This window comes from Oryza glaberrima, chromosome 2 (genome assembly GCF_000147395.1).
Source record: "Oryza glaberrima chromosome 2, OglaRS2, whole genome shotgun sequence".
NCBI lineage: Eukaryota > Viridiplantae > Streptophyta > Magnoliopsida > Poales > Poaceae > Oryza > Oryza glaberrima.
This window is the reverse complement of record NC_068327.1, coordinates 10,535,458-10,550,618: the sequence shown is the minus strand read 5'-3', so window position 1 is coordinate 10,550,618 and position 15,161 is coordinate 10,535,458. Positions and strand designations below refer to the sequence as shown.

The 15,161-nt window shown below is 43.3% G+C and overlaps 1 protein-coding gene across 1 annotated transcript; it reads left to right on the top strand.

The window, feature by feature from the left end:
• The first annotated feature begins 2,179 nt into the window (after window positions 1-2,179).
• On the top strand, window positions 2,180-5,095 carry LOC127764171 (40S ribosomal protein S3a-like). The gene is made up of 6 exons (XM_052289007.1): window positions 2,180-2,324; window positions 2,457-2,562; window positions 3,175-3,312; window positions 3,408-3,593; window positions 3,702-3,902; window positions 4,808-5,095. Exons 1-6 carry the CDS (start codon window positions 2,266-2,268, stop codon window positions 4,901-4,903), a joined length of 786 nt encoding a protein of 261 aa, XP_052144967.1. The 5' UTR covers window positions 2,180-2,265; the 3' UTR covers window positions 4,904-5,095.
• The last annotated feature ends 10,066 nt before the right edge of the window (window positions 5,096-15,161 follow it).

Genomic DNA, 15,161 nt, shown 5'->3' with positions numbered 1-15,161 from the left:
GCAAAAACAAAGTTTTGGGGAAAGACACTTCATAACTGTGGATATTTGCCAATGGACATCACGGCGTCAAAATGAAACTTGCCGTGCTGATGTGGCAGTTAGGAGCCCATTTTTTAACTTGGTCAGACCGAAATGCCCTTGCGCCTTATCTCTTCGTATTGAGCCGTTTTGGCTCGATTTGCCACCACCACTGACAAAAGAACTTGCTGGTACAAGAACTCGCGGTGGCTGTGTGGCCTGATGCGGGCAGTCGATGACGTAGCGCAGCGCACTCGTGCAAGAGCAGCGGCCGGCGCGGTAGTAGTGCGGCAGCGCGGCATGCGGCATCCGGTCAGTCTAATGAGGGCGGGCGGCGATGCTGCGCACTCGTGCAAGAACAACGGCCGACGCGAAGGTGGAGCAGCGGCACCACGAAAACGGAGCTGCAGCCGGCACGGTGGTGGTGCGGTGGCGCGGCTCGCGGCTGCAGCAGAAGACGACCGCCGCCACCGTAGACGACGACGCCGTAGACAACCACCACCACCACCTCCTCGCCGCACATTGCGGCACTCGTCAACGCCAACCGTCGCCGTTGCTCATCATGGCGCGCAGCCCCTGGTCCTCTCCGCTAATCAGGCCTAGTCGTCTGCCTTCGTGCCGACCGTTGCTCTTGCACGATTGCGCCGCGCTGCGTCGCCGGCCGCCTGTATCAGGCTACACAGCCCCTGCGAACCGCACCGTTGCTACATTCGTCAAGCCGCACTCAGCGCGTCGAGAGAGAAGTGGATGGCGTTCCCCACCTCCACCGCCGTCAGCTTGGAGATCATCGCCGAGGAGGGCCCTAGCGGAAGCAGCGCCCAGCAGCAGCAGGCATAGCGTCCGGTGGCGGCGGCGGGGCGCGACAGCGGAGGCACGGTGGGGATGGGGAGCGGCAAGTTGTCGGTGGACGGCGGCGGCGGCCGCCGCGCGTTGTAAGATTCGCCGCCGCGGGTGTTGCAGGAGGTCAAGGACGCGCTGTCCACCCTGCAGCAGACGTTCGTCTCCGACGCGACGTGCCTGGACTGCCCCATCTTCTACTCCAGCGAGGGGTTCTTCACCATGACCGGCTACTCCCCCAAGGGAGATAAGGCACAGGGGTATTTCGATCCGACCACATCAAAAAAGGGGCTCATGACCGCCACGTCAGCAAGACAAGTTTCATTTAGACGGTGCAGTGTCCATTGACAAATATCCACAGTTATGTAGTGTCTTTCCCCAAAACTTTGTTTTTGCGGTGTCCCTGAGCTAAAACCACACAATTGTGATGTCCTGTAGCAAAATTTGCCTTAAAAAAATGCATGCATGTAGTACCATTTAGTAGCTGAACTTCTCCACGTTTCTCCGTGTTTAGGCGTAGCTAGTTAAGGCAAAATCGAGAGGCCTCTCCAAATAGATTTTACGAAAGAGAAAGTGTAACACCCTAAATATTCGGTTAAAGATCAGTAAAATTTCCAACTTTTGCATCATGCTAGGATCTTGTTGCTTGAGTTATCTGGAACTTCACCTTAAAACGGAACTATAAATAATTAAATACCAAAACCTACCGAGGAATGTAAATGAACTAATTTACAAATATCAAATAAAGCACAGAGAAATCAAACACCAATTTTTTTTATATAATCCAATTATGATGTAATAAAAGACCGGGAATCAAATACCAATTTAATTCGCTAATCAAATACCAATTTACAAACACAAGCAATATATGACGAATTATAAAAGGGGAGATAATTCAAATACAACAAATATAGTTCAATTATAATATTTCACTCTAGTCCAAGCAAAGGGCTAAAGGAAGATCAATAAAAAAAACCAAATTATGTATACAACTATAATCAGACTACACATTAAAAAATCCATATTAGACCCTAAATATAAGTCTGATTCCCATACTTGGGCTTAAACCATCACACGTTAAAAGGAACTCCAAATGGGCCTCCAGGCTCAGCTACTTGAGCTCGGCTTGTTGCAAACTCGTTTTCTGCTGGGCTCTCGACTGGAAATCGAGCCGAATGAAATCCCTCTTCTTCCTACTTGTAACGCTTGCGAGCTTCACCGAGCCGAGCTCGACCAAGCTGGGCTAAGTTCGTGTTGCGGCTTGGCACATCCCAGCCGTCCGATCGAGCCACCCCTCCCTTACAAAACCCCACCCAGGCCACTAGGTTTCGCCTCTTCTTCCTCTTCTCCCACCTGCGCCGCCGCCACTCACTCCCAAACCCTAACCCCGGAGGAGAGGGAGGAGCAGCCATGGCCGTGGGCAAGAACAAGAGGATCTCCAAGGGCAGGAAGGGCAGCAAGAAGAAGACGTAAGCTGCTTGCGCGCGGGCGGTGTGGGCGCCACACCTCTCGTCCTCTCTGAGCTGCTTGTTCTTGCTTGGGGTTTTTGGGGGATTCTGATTTGGGATTTCTTCTCTTTTTCTCTCTCCGTGTGGGTGCAGCGTCGATCCCTTTTCCAAGAAGGATTGGTACGACATCAAGGCGCCGACCGTGTTCTCCGTCCGCAACATCGGCAAGACCCTCGTCTCCAGGACCCAGGGGACCAAGGTTCGTTCGTTCGTTCCCCATTCGCGCCCGTCAACCTCAATCCGCGATCTGATCCATGCTTTCATTTTGTATCACTGTCTGTGAGTACATGTGCGGAATCTATCTGTTTGGATCTGCGTGGCTGCGTCATTCTATATCTGAGTAGGCTAAGGGATTAATGTTGGCGTTGATGTAGTTATTGTGATTGTAATGTCTTGATGCATTTTTATGTTTTGGCTAGAAGTTTGTTTCGTTAATGCAAATGTGGGAGTTCTGGCAAGATTTCTTCTGTGCTGTACTTGTTCTACTCTCCTAGATTTTTATGGCTGATACATGGAATGTTTCATTTCATTTGATGAACACTAATCATATATATAAGTTCTTGAGGTGATTGATTCTTGCTGAGATGTACTTGGAGTAACCTTTTTGCTGCCTTTAATGTTTGCTGCCTTTAATGCGTCATACATCAAATGCTTGATTTCAGTAACACTATCATGTGTTCTCACTAATTAGATATTTTAGTCTGATGTTTAAATACGCAAGATATTTCTTTGTGCAATCTTCCTAAGGTTATCTGAATTTTTTACAGCACTATGTCTGTTGCTGATTATTATTCATGAAATTATTTTCTAGATTGCATCTGAGGGTCTCAAGCATCGTGTCTTTGAAGTCTCCTTGGCGGATCTTCAGAATGACGAGGATCAGGCTTACAGGAAGGTTAGACTTCGTGCTGAGGATGTTCAGGGGAGGAATGTCCTCACGAATTTCTGGGTAAGAATGGGCATTGATTGTTCATTAATCCTTTTGTGTTGTATCTGTGATCCCTTTTGTCCTATGTAGTCTAAACCAATACATATTTTCTCTAGGGCATGAGTTTTACCACGGACAAGCTTAGGTCCTTGGTCAAGAAATGGCAAACATTGATTGAAGCCCATGTGGATGTTAAGACCACAGATAACTACATGCTCCGCCTGTTTTGCATTGGTTTCACCAAGCGCCGCCCAAATCAGGTGAAGCGTACCTGTTACGCTCAGGCTAGCCAGATCCGGCAGGTAAAAGTTTTGTCATACTTTTTTGCATGTTCTGTACTAGGTAAGTTCTTGTTTTTTGAGATGAGGTATGTTCTTGTTGTTTACTTTATTTTTGTCCACTGTTTGAAGATCCGCCGGAAGATGGTTGAGATCATGGCCAACCAGGCATCAACATGTGACTTGAAAGAACTGGTTTCAAAATTCATCCCTGAAGTCATTGGAAAGGAGATCGAGAAGTCAACTTCAAGTATATTCCCTCTCCAAAATGTGTTCATCCGCAAGGTGAAGATCTTGAAGGCACCGAAGTTTGATCTTGGGAAGTTGATGGAGGTGAGGAACCTTATTCTCATGCCTAGCTAGATGCCTTTAGTGCTCCTGGTTATTCTTCTGAGAAATGTATTAGCATGGTTATTGGCTTTGGAATCTTATTAGAAAATCTATCTAGTATATTTGCTATGTGTTGGAATCAACTATGTTTACTAACTCCCCTGCTATAACCTGGCTGCCCTAAAATACTTAGTTCAGGATTTTGCTTTGTGTTGAATACTAACTTTTAGTGTAAGATGTTGCAATACCGAGTTTTAACAATATATTTTAGGGTTTATGACATTATGCATTTAGATAATTTTTCCTGATAAAAAATTCCTAGGCAATTTTGTGCTCTTAGGCAGCCAATATTAGCTCAAACCTTATATTAGGGCTTGCCTTCTGTAAATAGTGCTGTACTGTAGTGTTGATTTGGAAGCAAGACTTACTCAAGTATTAGGGGTGCTAAATGACCTGGCCGGAGTTCTTTTTTTTACTGTCACAGAATGTAGCAAGTAAATTTAAACATGATATGGCGTCCAAGTACAAAACATGTTTGTTAACAGCCTCAAATAACGTTGAAGGCAGCCAACACAAATTGGCCTCAGTATGCTGCCTCTTGATGTCCTCAGTAGTGCCAGATGTTATTTTTCCACTCCTAGTTCCTGTGTGTACGTAACTTTACTAGCCAAACACCTGTGCTTTTCTGTGGATTAAATCTAATTAATAGTGAGGTTTTTGGGACAATTTCATTCCTGTAGATGTTGTTACAGATGAAATATGATAGAATCATGGATAGTTTGGATAGTTGGTACAAAACATGATGGAGTAGGTGGGAAATAAAAATAATACTATACTTGGTGGCACCATTGCCCTTGTTTAAAAGGAGTATAGATTCTGAGAAAATGTGGTTTTTATTGGTTTTACAGGTACACGGTGACTACAAGGAAGATGTCGGTATGAAGCTGGACAGGCCTGCTGAGACTGACGAGGCGGTGGCAGGGGAGGTTGCAGCAGCTGAGTAGAGAATGGTGTTGCTAGTTGCTTTACCTTTTAGGAGATTTGGGCTGTTACTAAATTATGGATGATCAAAACTTAATGTCAGTTCCGATACCCTTTTTTGTCTGCCGAGTTGGTTTCTCTGATTAAACCATGGAAAATTGTGAGACTGATTTCATGGCCAGCTCATTTTGAATGCAGTTGAATGATTAGTACTATATGATAGTCTGATACTACTGGTTAGATCATTGCTATGCATTTGATCATGATCTGCTCAGCTTGCGCATTGGCAATGGTATACACCTGGTGAATTACATTCTGGAATGCGGTGGTTTGGACCATTTTTTTGGGCCCGTTGGAAAGCTGGGATTCGGATGGGCTGAAATTAAGATGGTGCAATAATCTCGGTACCGCGAGATGGGCTGGCCTGTTGAGTTACTGTTCAAGCCAACCGTGAGGGTGACGGCGTGGATAGCTTTCGGTCGCTCGTTCGTGCATTGCTTTCTCCACCTGTTCTTGCGGAGTCCCTCTTCTTTCTCCTCCGAACACTAAAGCAACCGTTGGTCACGGAGGCGAATCGAGATCTGCATCGGCTCCTGCTTGTCCTGAGCGGCGTGCAAGCGGTAGACCATGCGCTCGACGTCGATGGCTCATTGGGCAGGAGGGTTGCCAGGCACATAAACTCCATAAAAAAAAAACTCAACCTATAACAGAATGTGACCCCTCCTAGAATAATGAACCTGTACAATCCCCTTCTAGGTTGAGTTTTTTTTGAGACGGAGGGAGTAGGGGAGAAGCACTTAGATCGAATATTAGCGCATTGGAGGTGGAGAAAAAACGAGAGGCACAGTCGCAGCAAGCATCGACGCGGCGTCGATTCCACCGACAGTGCATCAGCCTCTCCCGCACGCGTCTGCTGCTCTGGTGAGTTCTCGTGCCGAATAGGGCCGGAGATTCACGTCCCATCCGGCATCCAAGGAGGCGCCATTGCCAAAATTGGTGGAGAGGGGGACTTGAACTCATAGCTATATTAAGCCATCCTATGGATCCTGCCATGGCATCCAAAGGCGTGAAGCGGAAGCTTCATCTCCAGCACTCCACCACCGAGCCCTTGATATCCTCTCCGCAGTTGCCATTTACTTCGGCAAAACGGCGAGAGGTGGCTTTAGATCTGAAATCCTCTCAGGGTTCATCCAAGTCTCTGCAATCCGACGCCAGCTACACCGCCACAGCTGAAGACGACATCCAGCCGTAGCGCGAGCACTCATCATCATCGCTGCAAAGTTCCATGAAGCTATCTTGCAGCTGGTCTGCCGCCTCACTCTGGCCAAAGTTGCATCTTCACTCGATTGGGACTTGCTCGACTCGTAGCACCAAGGGCAGTAGTAATGCAAGCTACCCATTTGAAGAACCTAAAACTGCCACATAGACTAAAGATACTGTGTCCAAATTTTGGTTCCCCACAGTGCAAATGGCCTTATGGGTGACTTCGATTTTTCGTTTTAGCTCCTACCACTTTTGATTTTAGCCCTCATATTTTTCTCAATTTAGAAAGAAGTACAAATTTTACAATGAACACCTTACAGTGGAGGAAATAATACAAATCTCAACCCCACCCAGGCACCCACCACCACCGCACAATCCTCTCCATTTTCTCCACCCATCAACCTTGGCGAGTTTACCGGCGATGCCGCTGCCTCCGTCCTCTCCCCACCTCGGCGACGAACTCTGCCGCTGGCGGCCTCTCCCCACTCCCCCCACCTCGGCGACAAACTCCGCCACCGCGGGCCTCTCTCCTATCCCTATCGGGGCCTCTCCACTCCCGGACGCCGCTCAAGCCCACTCGCACAAGGACGCGGCGGTGGTTGAGGAAGCCGAGGCAGTGGTGGACCCACCGGCGAATCGACGACGACGAGGTCGGTGGAGCCAAGCAGGGGGATGACGTATAGGGGAATAATCGGGAAAATTGAGGGTAGTAGCACGCGACATGGGAGAGGGGACCACTCACAGTTTCTTTTTGGGCCTGAGGAAACCGGATCCTTGGTAGGAGATGCAAACCTTTGCAAAGATACAGGTCCTACCAGGCCACCACCTTTTTTTTTTATCCATGTCAGAGTTTGGCCTAGCTGGAAAACGAGGTAACTCGCCACGTAGGTGCACTATAAAGGCCCTAAGAAAGGTAAAGCACAAGTTCTAGCTTTTATTTTCAACCTACTTGCTTGCTTGACTTGGGTTGTTAGATGGCTGGCGGTCACACCCATTGGACGTAGGCGGAGCTGAAAGCATTCCTGGATAGCTGCATGGAAGAAATTGAGGGCTGCATCATCACCTCCAGCTGCCCCAAAGCTCAAGGATACATGAATCTGCAGAACAAGATGTACGAGAAGGGTCATGAACAAGCAGTAGCTGAAGAACTTATGGGACCACTGTCGCCACCGTTTCCAAACATGGACCTAGCTGGAATGAATGGCCACCGATCTGGGGCAAGATCCCTACACTGGCTCCATCCAAGTAAACTCTGAATGGTGGGAGCAGATGGAAGGGTTATGTATAGTTTAACTTTGCAATTTTTCCATTTTGCGCATGCCATGCAATTTTTCCTAAAGTTCATGACACTAGAGATTACATGTAGCAAATTTGAAAACATAGATGCTTCACACACCACCATCAGTGGATCAATAGAGCCATATAGAGTAGGAGCTTTAACAAACATAGGCCTCTAGATGAATGACATTACAGACCAGATGTAGCATAGTTCAAAACATAGGCCTCTACATGCATGATTCATACATAGGTCTATAGATGTATGATTTACTGTCATACATATATTTGGAATGTTAATCCTAAAGTATTTCGAATGACAGATTACTTGTTCCATGCCTAGCGATATGTCAAACTATATTTATGATTAATTATGCCATGTTATCAGCAATATGTTCATATGTTCATTGTCATGCGTGTAGTCTTACTGAATTTAAAACAACCTAGTATGATCTGTTCATGCCATGTGTACACCATATTTGATAATTAAATTTCAATATCTTTAGAATACTTCTATATATACCAAGATAATTATGAGCTCAAAGTATAGATTACAAAATTTGACATTTGTATCTGAAAATTACATTGAAACTTGTAGCAGAATTTCATGCATATATAGGTTTATAGATATACTCTAGATGCCAGTGTATCAAAACTTTATACATAGGTGTATAGATGTATGATTAACTATCATACATATATTTGGAATGTTGATCCCAAAGTACATGACATTACAGACCACTTGTTCTATGCCTAGATATGTCAAACTACATTTATGATTAATTATGCCATGTTATTAACAATATATTCTGTTCATGCCATGTGTACACCATATTTGTCACAAGTGTAGTCCTTAATTTAAAACAGCCTAATATGATCTGTTCATGCCATGTGTACACCACATTTGATAATTAAATATGTGTGTTGTTTTAAATGCTTGTGTATATACCAAGATAATTTTGAGCTGAATGTATACATCACAAACCTAGACATTTGTTTCTGAAAAACACAATGAAACTTGTAAGTGTGTAGTTCACTCAAAAAAACACAGAAAAATATGAACTTTTCATGCCATGTGTAGTTCACAACTGATATTACATCTGCAGATTGTGTGCAATGTTTTTGTACATAGAATGATAAGTATGAGCTCAATGTATGGATTACAAAAAATGATATTTTTTTTTCTGCAAATTAAATTGAATGTTGAATGTTTTCTGATCTGTCTAGGGTACTGAATTAAAGTTTACATGTTCTGATCTCTCTACTATGATCTTTTCATGCCATGTGTAGATGACAAGAGCACATTTAATTTGAACATGTCTGCAATGTTCTGTATTTATCATGATAACAATGAGCAGCATGCATAGGTTGCAAAATAATCCAAGGCGATCAGCCATGACATGTTGTAATTAAAATCTGACCTGTTAGTGCCATGTGTTGAGGGTTACTGATAATTGAACTTGCACATGTTTGAATTATTCTGTATTAAGCAAGAGATTTAGGAGCTGAAGTTATTGTTTGCAAAGTTGGCATGTGTTACATATCTAAAACAATATTTCCAGCAACAACGTGATCAAACCACATAACTGAATTGTGTGTTGTATTTGCAGCAAAACTTTAATTTATCTTGGATGTAATGACAACAACAAATAAAACTTATCTTTTAAGTACCAACTTGCTGCATCTACAATTTATGAACGCATATTTGTGCACTTATTTTAACTACTCAGTTGTATTGTGGTAGAAGGTGATATGCTTCCGTTTTTTTTTTCTTAACTTCAACACATGGTTGCTGCCATGTGTACACTAACTGCACTACATGTATTTTCACTTGCTATTGTTATATACTTTGTTATAACAAATGTGTGCCTATCTGTATTTGATTCCAGATTCTACCGTTTTGAACATGCTTACATGTTTACATGTGCTGCCATTTCTATATCCTGCCATCTGTACATGCATACAAGTGGTTATTTTCTGATTAAACCAACTATGTGCTGTAATTTGTGTAGCTTAGAAGAGGAGCACGTGTATTCAGAAATGCACCGCTCAGATTCAACGCTGAGCATCATGTTGTTTACAGAGGAAGAACTGTGCTGCTAAACCGCTCTGGTGTGCCTAGGTCCAAGCCGGCACAGTCACAGGTGTCCTAGGAGGCTAAGATCCTCGATGTTGAGGACCTCATGCAGATGGCACTACTTATGCATCTCCGGAGCCTCTTCAATGAGGAGGCACAGTAAAGGAAAAAAGGATCGTAACCCCTGTCAGTGTCTTTAGTGGCAGCGGCAAGCATATTTGCGGTGACTCCACTGGAGATGCTCTGAATAGGTTGGCTGACCTAAGGGTGCAGTCCAATGAGAGCAAAGAAAGAAGGGAGGAACAGAGGCAAGCCAAAAGTGCTAGAGCTTGCATGGAGCTACTGAAGGCTGATGGCATCACCAAGAAGGTTCCTCTATACCACATGGCACTGAAGCTGTTTCGTGATGGGTATTTGCATGAGTTCTTCATTGATGATTGCATCACACCAAAGGAAGGTGTGTACTTCATCCACTCGCACTACCAGGTAGAAACTATGTTTGCTCCACCACCAACATGCTCAGGTGGTGCTAATGGATTTGGAGGCTGGTTTGATGGTGGAGGTGGATTTGGGGGCCTAGAGGTTATGATGGTACGGTTGGAGCAGATGGTGCAGCAATGTTAAAATGTTTTAACATTTCTTAAGGCAGTGATTATCGTACTGGTGCCATGCGATCTTTGTCATGCATCTCTAATTTTCCTTGTGATGTCCGTTAAATAACTTGTTCGATTTCTTTCGAGAAACGTGATTGTTCTAGGCCTTATTAATTTGAGTGTTTAGTTTAACAATTTCGGCACCATTAATTTGAGCTATCAGTTGCACTGATTGAATAAATTATGTTGTGACGAATTTTACTTGACATGTGCTAATATTTTAAGTATTTCGTACCTCATTTGTTCTTTATCCGTATTCCATCTTTTCTGAAATTTTCTATACTGTCTTATAATTTTTTCATCGTGACTAAGTTTATAGTTGAACGATAATAAAGTTAAAACCTATTAGCACCATTCATACTTGTACCTTAACCATGTTTATTTTGTCATATAATGCTATGGGAACTTGAGCACTTCGTCTGAAAGAACAAATGCTTCAAAGGATGGATACTTCAGTGAAGAGGAAGATTGCATTCTTGATATGTTGGTTGCTAGTTTGGAGGCAAAACTGTGTGGTAAGGCCGCAAGGCGGGTCCCGCAACAATTCGAGATGGAATGAATGATGGAAACAAGTCCAATGCAGCTCAGTGCCAAGCTATATTTCGAATGAGGGCTGATCAGATTCATGCTTTGTTTGGGCTACTCACTAATCGGTATAACCTTCACGGAACAATTGAGATATACCCTATGGGAGCACTTGGAATATTCCTATACAACATGGCAGGTGGCTATTCTAATCGGTCGACAAATAATAGGATGGTCCATTCACGATCTACTGTGTCGAAATATTTCCATAGAGTGCTTAATGTTGTCTATGCAATGGCAATTGACATAAATAAGCGCATGTAGATCCTAACTTTGCTAGAGTGGATAACCGTGTCATGCAAGATGAGGCCTTCCAGCCATTTGCTGGTGCGGCAGGTTCAGTGGATGGGACACATTCCTGTTATTGTGGTATTTGATGATTCCATTCAACACGGAATCGTCACCATGTCAAATCTAGGAATGTTCTTGTTGTTATTGGATGGGACGATCGTGTCATATTTATAGATGCGGGATGACCAGGATCTATGCACGACTAAAGGGTGCTCATAGAAGTAGTACGAGGCTATCCCTACGTATTTCCAAGGTTTCCATGGGGTTCGCAACACTTTTATTTTTTTAATGAAACAAGTTAATGCCATATAGGGGTATTAACTGAATATTTTATTTGTGCAAGCAAATATCTCCTCGTGGGCTCGGGTTATGCCAGTTGGTATGGATTCCTACCTCCATACCCGCATGTTCGATACCACTTGGATGATTTTGAGGGTTCAGAAGCAACACTACCGCATGGAAAGGAAGAGACTTTTAACTACATTCACTCCTTTTTGTGTAACACAATGGAAAGAGCTTTGGAGTTATCAAGAGTTAGTGGAGAATTCTTAGGGAAATACCTTACTTTCCTGGGCAGAACGATCGGACAAATATCACACACTGTACGTTTGCTCTCCACAACTTCAAGCTTGACAGTTCAGACCCGCATTTCATGACACAAAACCTGTTATACAATGGGTACCCCAACATCCCGGAGGCTCCACTCCTACGTGTTTGGTATGACGCACCTAACAACGAGGAAGTGATGAATACAATCCGTGAAGCCATTGCAGATGAAGTGTATAATGGATAGGTGGCAATGAGTCTGCACCTTCAAAAATAAGTAACATATCCATGAGTGTCATGGATATGTATCCTATATGTATTTGTGTGTTGCTACAAGACTCTATTCTCGTCTATGTATAATTATTTGTGTGCATGTACTAATGATTAATCATTTTGTCTTCCCTTTAATCATCTCAAATCAATTTGTCTTCCCTATGTGTTTAACTAGAAGATACTCCGCACGTTGCTGTGGAAATTAGTTGCATTAGAAGAATGTTTGCCTAGGCAACAAAGCTTGTAGTAAGTTGATTCTATGGAGGAAAACTCTCATACAAAGTAATACTTGCGTTAGGGCAACCATATCACATACAAAGAGCCATGCTGGGTCATGGTACATATGATTGAGCATAGAACCATAAGCATTAAACTTTATAGTTGAGAAGAAAAAAAAAGCTACATCATATCAAACATGGATAAATACGACAACAGAAAAGAGTGAATTCCTGGAAGGAAACATATAACTTGTAAGACTAAGGCTAGAAAGAACATGGTGAAATGTTTAGGCGTCTATCTCAAGAGGACTTGTATTTACATGCCTAGAAATATGAGATAGAGAGAATCCATTATATGCCACTGACTTTGTCACACGTCTACGATTAATTTGCCACTGACTTTATCACGTTCTACAATATGCTATCAACTTTTGCTTAATTTCTACGATTTACCATCGCTGTCCAGTTAGTCTCCGTTAGTACTGCACAAATTTGTCAAAATGACCAAAATACCCCTAGGATAAAAACCTTCAAAATCTGGATAAAAATTCTGAAATGTTAGATTTTAAGTTTTTTTTTACCAAATTTTGGATGTTTTGCAATCTTGTGTTCATAATATGATATTTTGATAATTTTATCTAAATTTTAGAAGTTTTTGTCTTAGGGGTATTTTGGTCATTTGGACAAAATTGTACAGTGCTAACGGAGGCTAACTAGACGGCGATGGTAAATTGTAGAAGTTAAGCAAAAGTCGATGACATATTGTAGAACGTGACAAAGTCAGTGGTAAATTGTAGACATGTGACAAAGTTAGTAGCATATAATGGATTCTCTTGACGAGATAAACCATCTTAAAAAAATCTGATAAAAAAAGCACATGATCGAACAAAGTTCGGAAGATGTACATGTTTCTACCTTCATAGATTAGCATATAAGATATCTCCATGCCTCCATGCTAGGAATCTTGCGCCGCATGCATCACTTGCTCCATTGCGGGTACTAGCTCTTTAGTTCCATGCATGGCTATACTATTTTACCAAGTGAAGCCATGAACACGATTAGACGAAAATAACATTAGCACTGCCGTTTAAGGACTGAGGCCAAGAAATATTTTACCCCCAATTTTTTTTCCAATTTAGGCAGCCCATAACCGATGTCACGTGCTCCCTCTCTTTGTTGCTATTATGCTCTACCGCACTCTGTTCTTGGTATGCTATAACCGATCATCAGGAGGGAGGGGATGTGAGGAGTAGTAGATCAGCACAAGGTCAGCTACGATACTAGTTCTCAAGCTCGAGTTCAAGCACATGATGGTAGCGCTGAAGTTGCTGGTGCTCGAGCTCGAGGAAGGGGCAGCACGGCAGTGCTTCAGCCTTCAGCTCGGGACGGGAGTAGCAGTGTTTCCATAATTCACTTGCATAAAAATATTCACCAACTCTTATGAAAATGATTAGTAATAATCACTAACACCAAGTTTGATGTTTTCTTTCATTTGCTTTTATGTAGGGATTGATGGTTAGATTTGGTACCTAATTACCGTCAATAGCTTTGCAAATACGTATGACGAAATAAGATCTGCAACGTTAGAAAATAAAGTTTGTATCGGTGTGTTCTTTATGATATCCTATCTTACTATAAAGTCGATACCTACTAACTTCTAAAACTCAACATGCAAGTATGCCACATCATCATCCACCAGCAATTATTTTAAAAATTATTTTAAAACGGAGCCAACATTTTGGTTTGAACCAAGAGAATAAAACATTTGTTATGCAAAGCATAAGAGGCGACCTAGAGCTTTTCTATGCCTCAGTGATGAGCGACTTGCCCACCATGTAAAGCTCTCTGCAACCCATAACTTGGTCATATCACTACAACATAAACGAAAACGAAGATAGTATTATAGGTGTCAGAAAGTCTATAACTAACACCTATAATGTTTTTCTTGGCTCGAGCACATGCCCATGGGCCGTTTAGAAGATCTAATACCTATGTGACGATATAGGTACCGTTTATTAATAAAATTTGGCACCTATAATATTATCACGTTATCTGTACTAGTTTGTTTTAAATAAACAGGCATCCTAGACCGTTAAGCTGAGCCAATAGACCGAGTCTCTCCGTCCTTATCCTCTCCCTACCTTCTCCTCCCCTTGTGCGCGTGCTCTCTCTCCCGACTCGACCCTAAACTCATGAGTGGAGGCAGCAGCATGCGCGTCCCACATGCGCATGCTCCCGTGACTCCTGACGCCCCCCCCCCACCCTACGCGCACTTACCCTCCATGCAGGCCACTGGCACCGTGGCGCGGTGTTCGCCGGAGGCGGTGAGGGGTAGGGAGGAGGTAGAGAAGGGGAAGGGGATGGGGAAGGGGAAGGGGAAGCGGATATTGCCATTGGTACGGTTCTGCTGCGGGGGCCATCAATAAAATCCGGGTACCTTGCCATGTACAACATGTACAACATGTAGGGCAACCCCTTCCCCTACGTCGGGGTGACGTGAGGGCGCTGTCTCGAGCTCAATGACCGCTAGATCTGGGTACCTTGCCATGCTCCCCTTCCTTTTCCATGTCACGTCACCTATCTGTTTGATGACGAGAGGTTCTGTTTTTGGTTGAATTTGTGATTTAGCATGTACAACAGTTTGTTTTTCTTTTAAAAAAATGTGATTAAGCTTGTACAGAAAGTTTAGCATGTACAGAAGTTTGTTTTTTTTTCGATTTGTAATCTGGGGCAACGGGGAGTGACTCAAAGCATCGGATTCGACCGAATCGAGCCTCTTCTCTTTTTTTATTTTTTGCGTCGTGTGTGCCTCAATTTTTTTTTTGCATCGTGTGCACCTCAAAGGTTCTAGTTGCACCAATGACCTAGGATCATCAGTGCCTTCTCCGTGCTGCCGGCTGGAAAATCCGGTCCCTAGCTAATGTGGAATTTTCAATTGACACCCGTCAAACTTTCTGTCGTAGTATATGCTGGCGAGGCACTCTGAGGCGGCAATTAGAAGCTTGAATTCTAGAAGCATGCTAAAATATTCAAAAGAACATCTATAGTTTCATAATTTCACAATAACTAACAGAATCATTGCAACACGATATTTTTACAT

Coding starts and splice junctions, on each gene's coding strand:
- LOC127764171 (XM_052289007.1), top strand. CDS start 2,266: ATGGCCGTGGGCAAGAACAAGAGGATCTCCAAGGGCAGGAAGGGCAGC. Junction 2,325..2,456: donor AAGGGCAGCAAGAAGAAGAC/GTAAGCTGCTTG, acceptor GTGTGGGTGCAG/CGTCGATCCCTTTTCCAAGA. Junction 3,903..4,807: donor ATCTTGGGAAGTTGATGGAG/GTGAGGAACCTT, acceptor TTGGTTTTACAG/GTACACGGTGACTACAAGGA.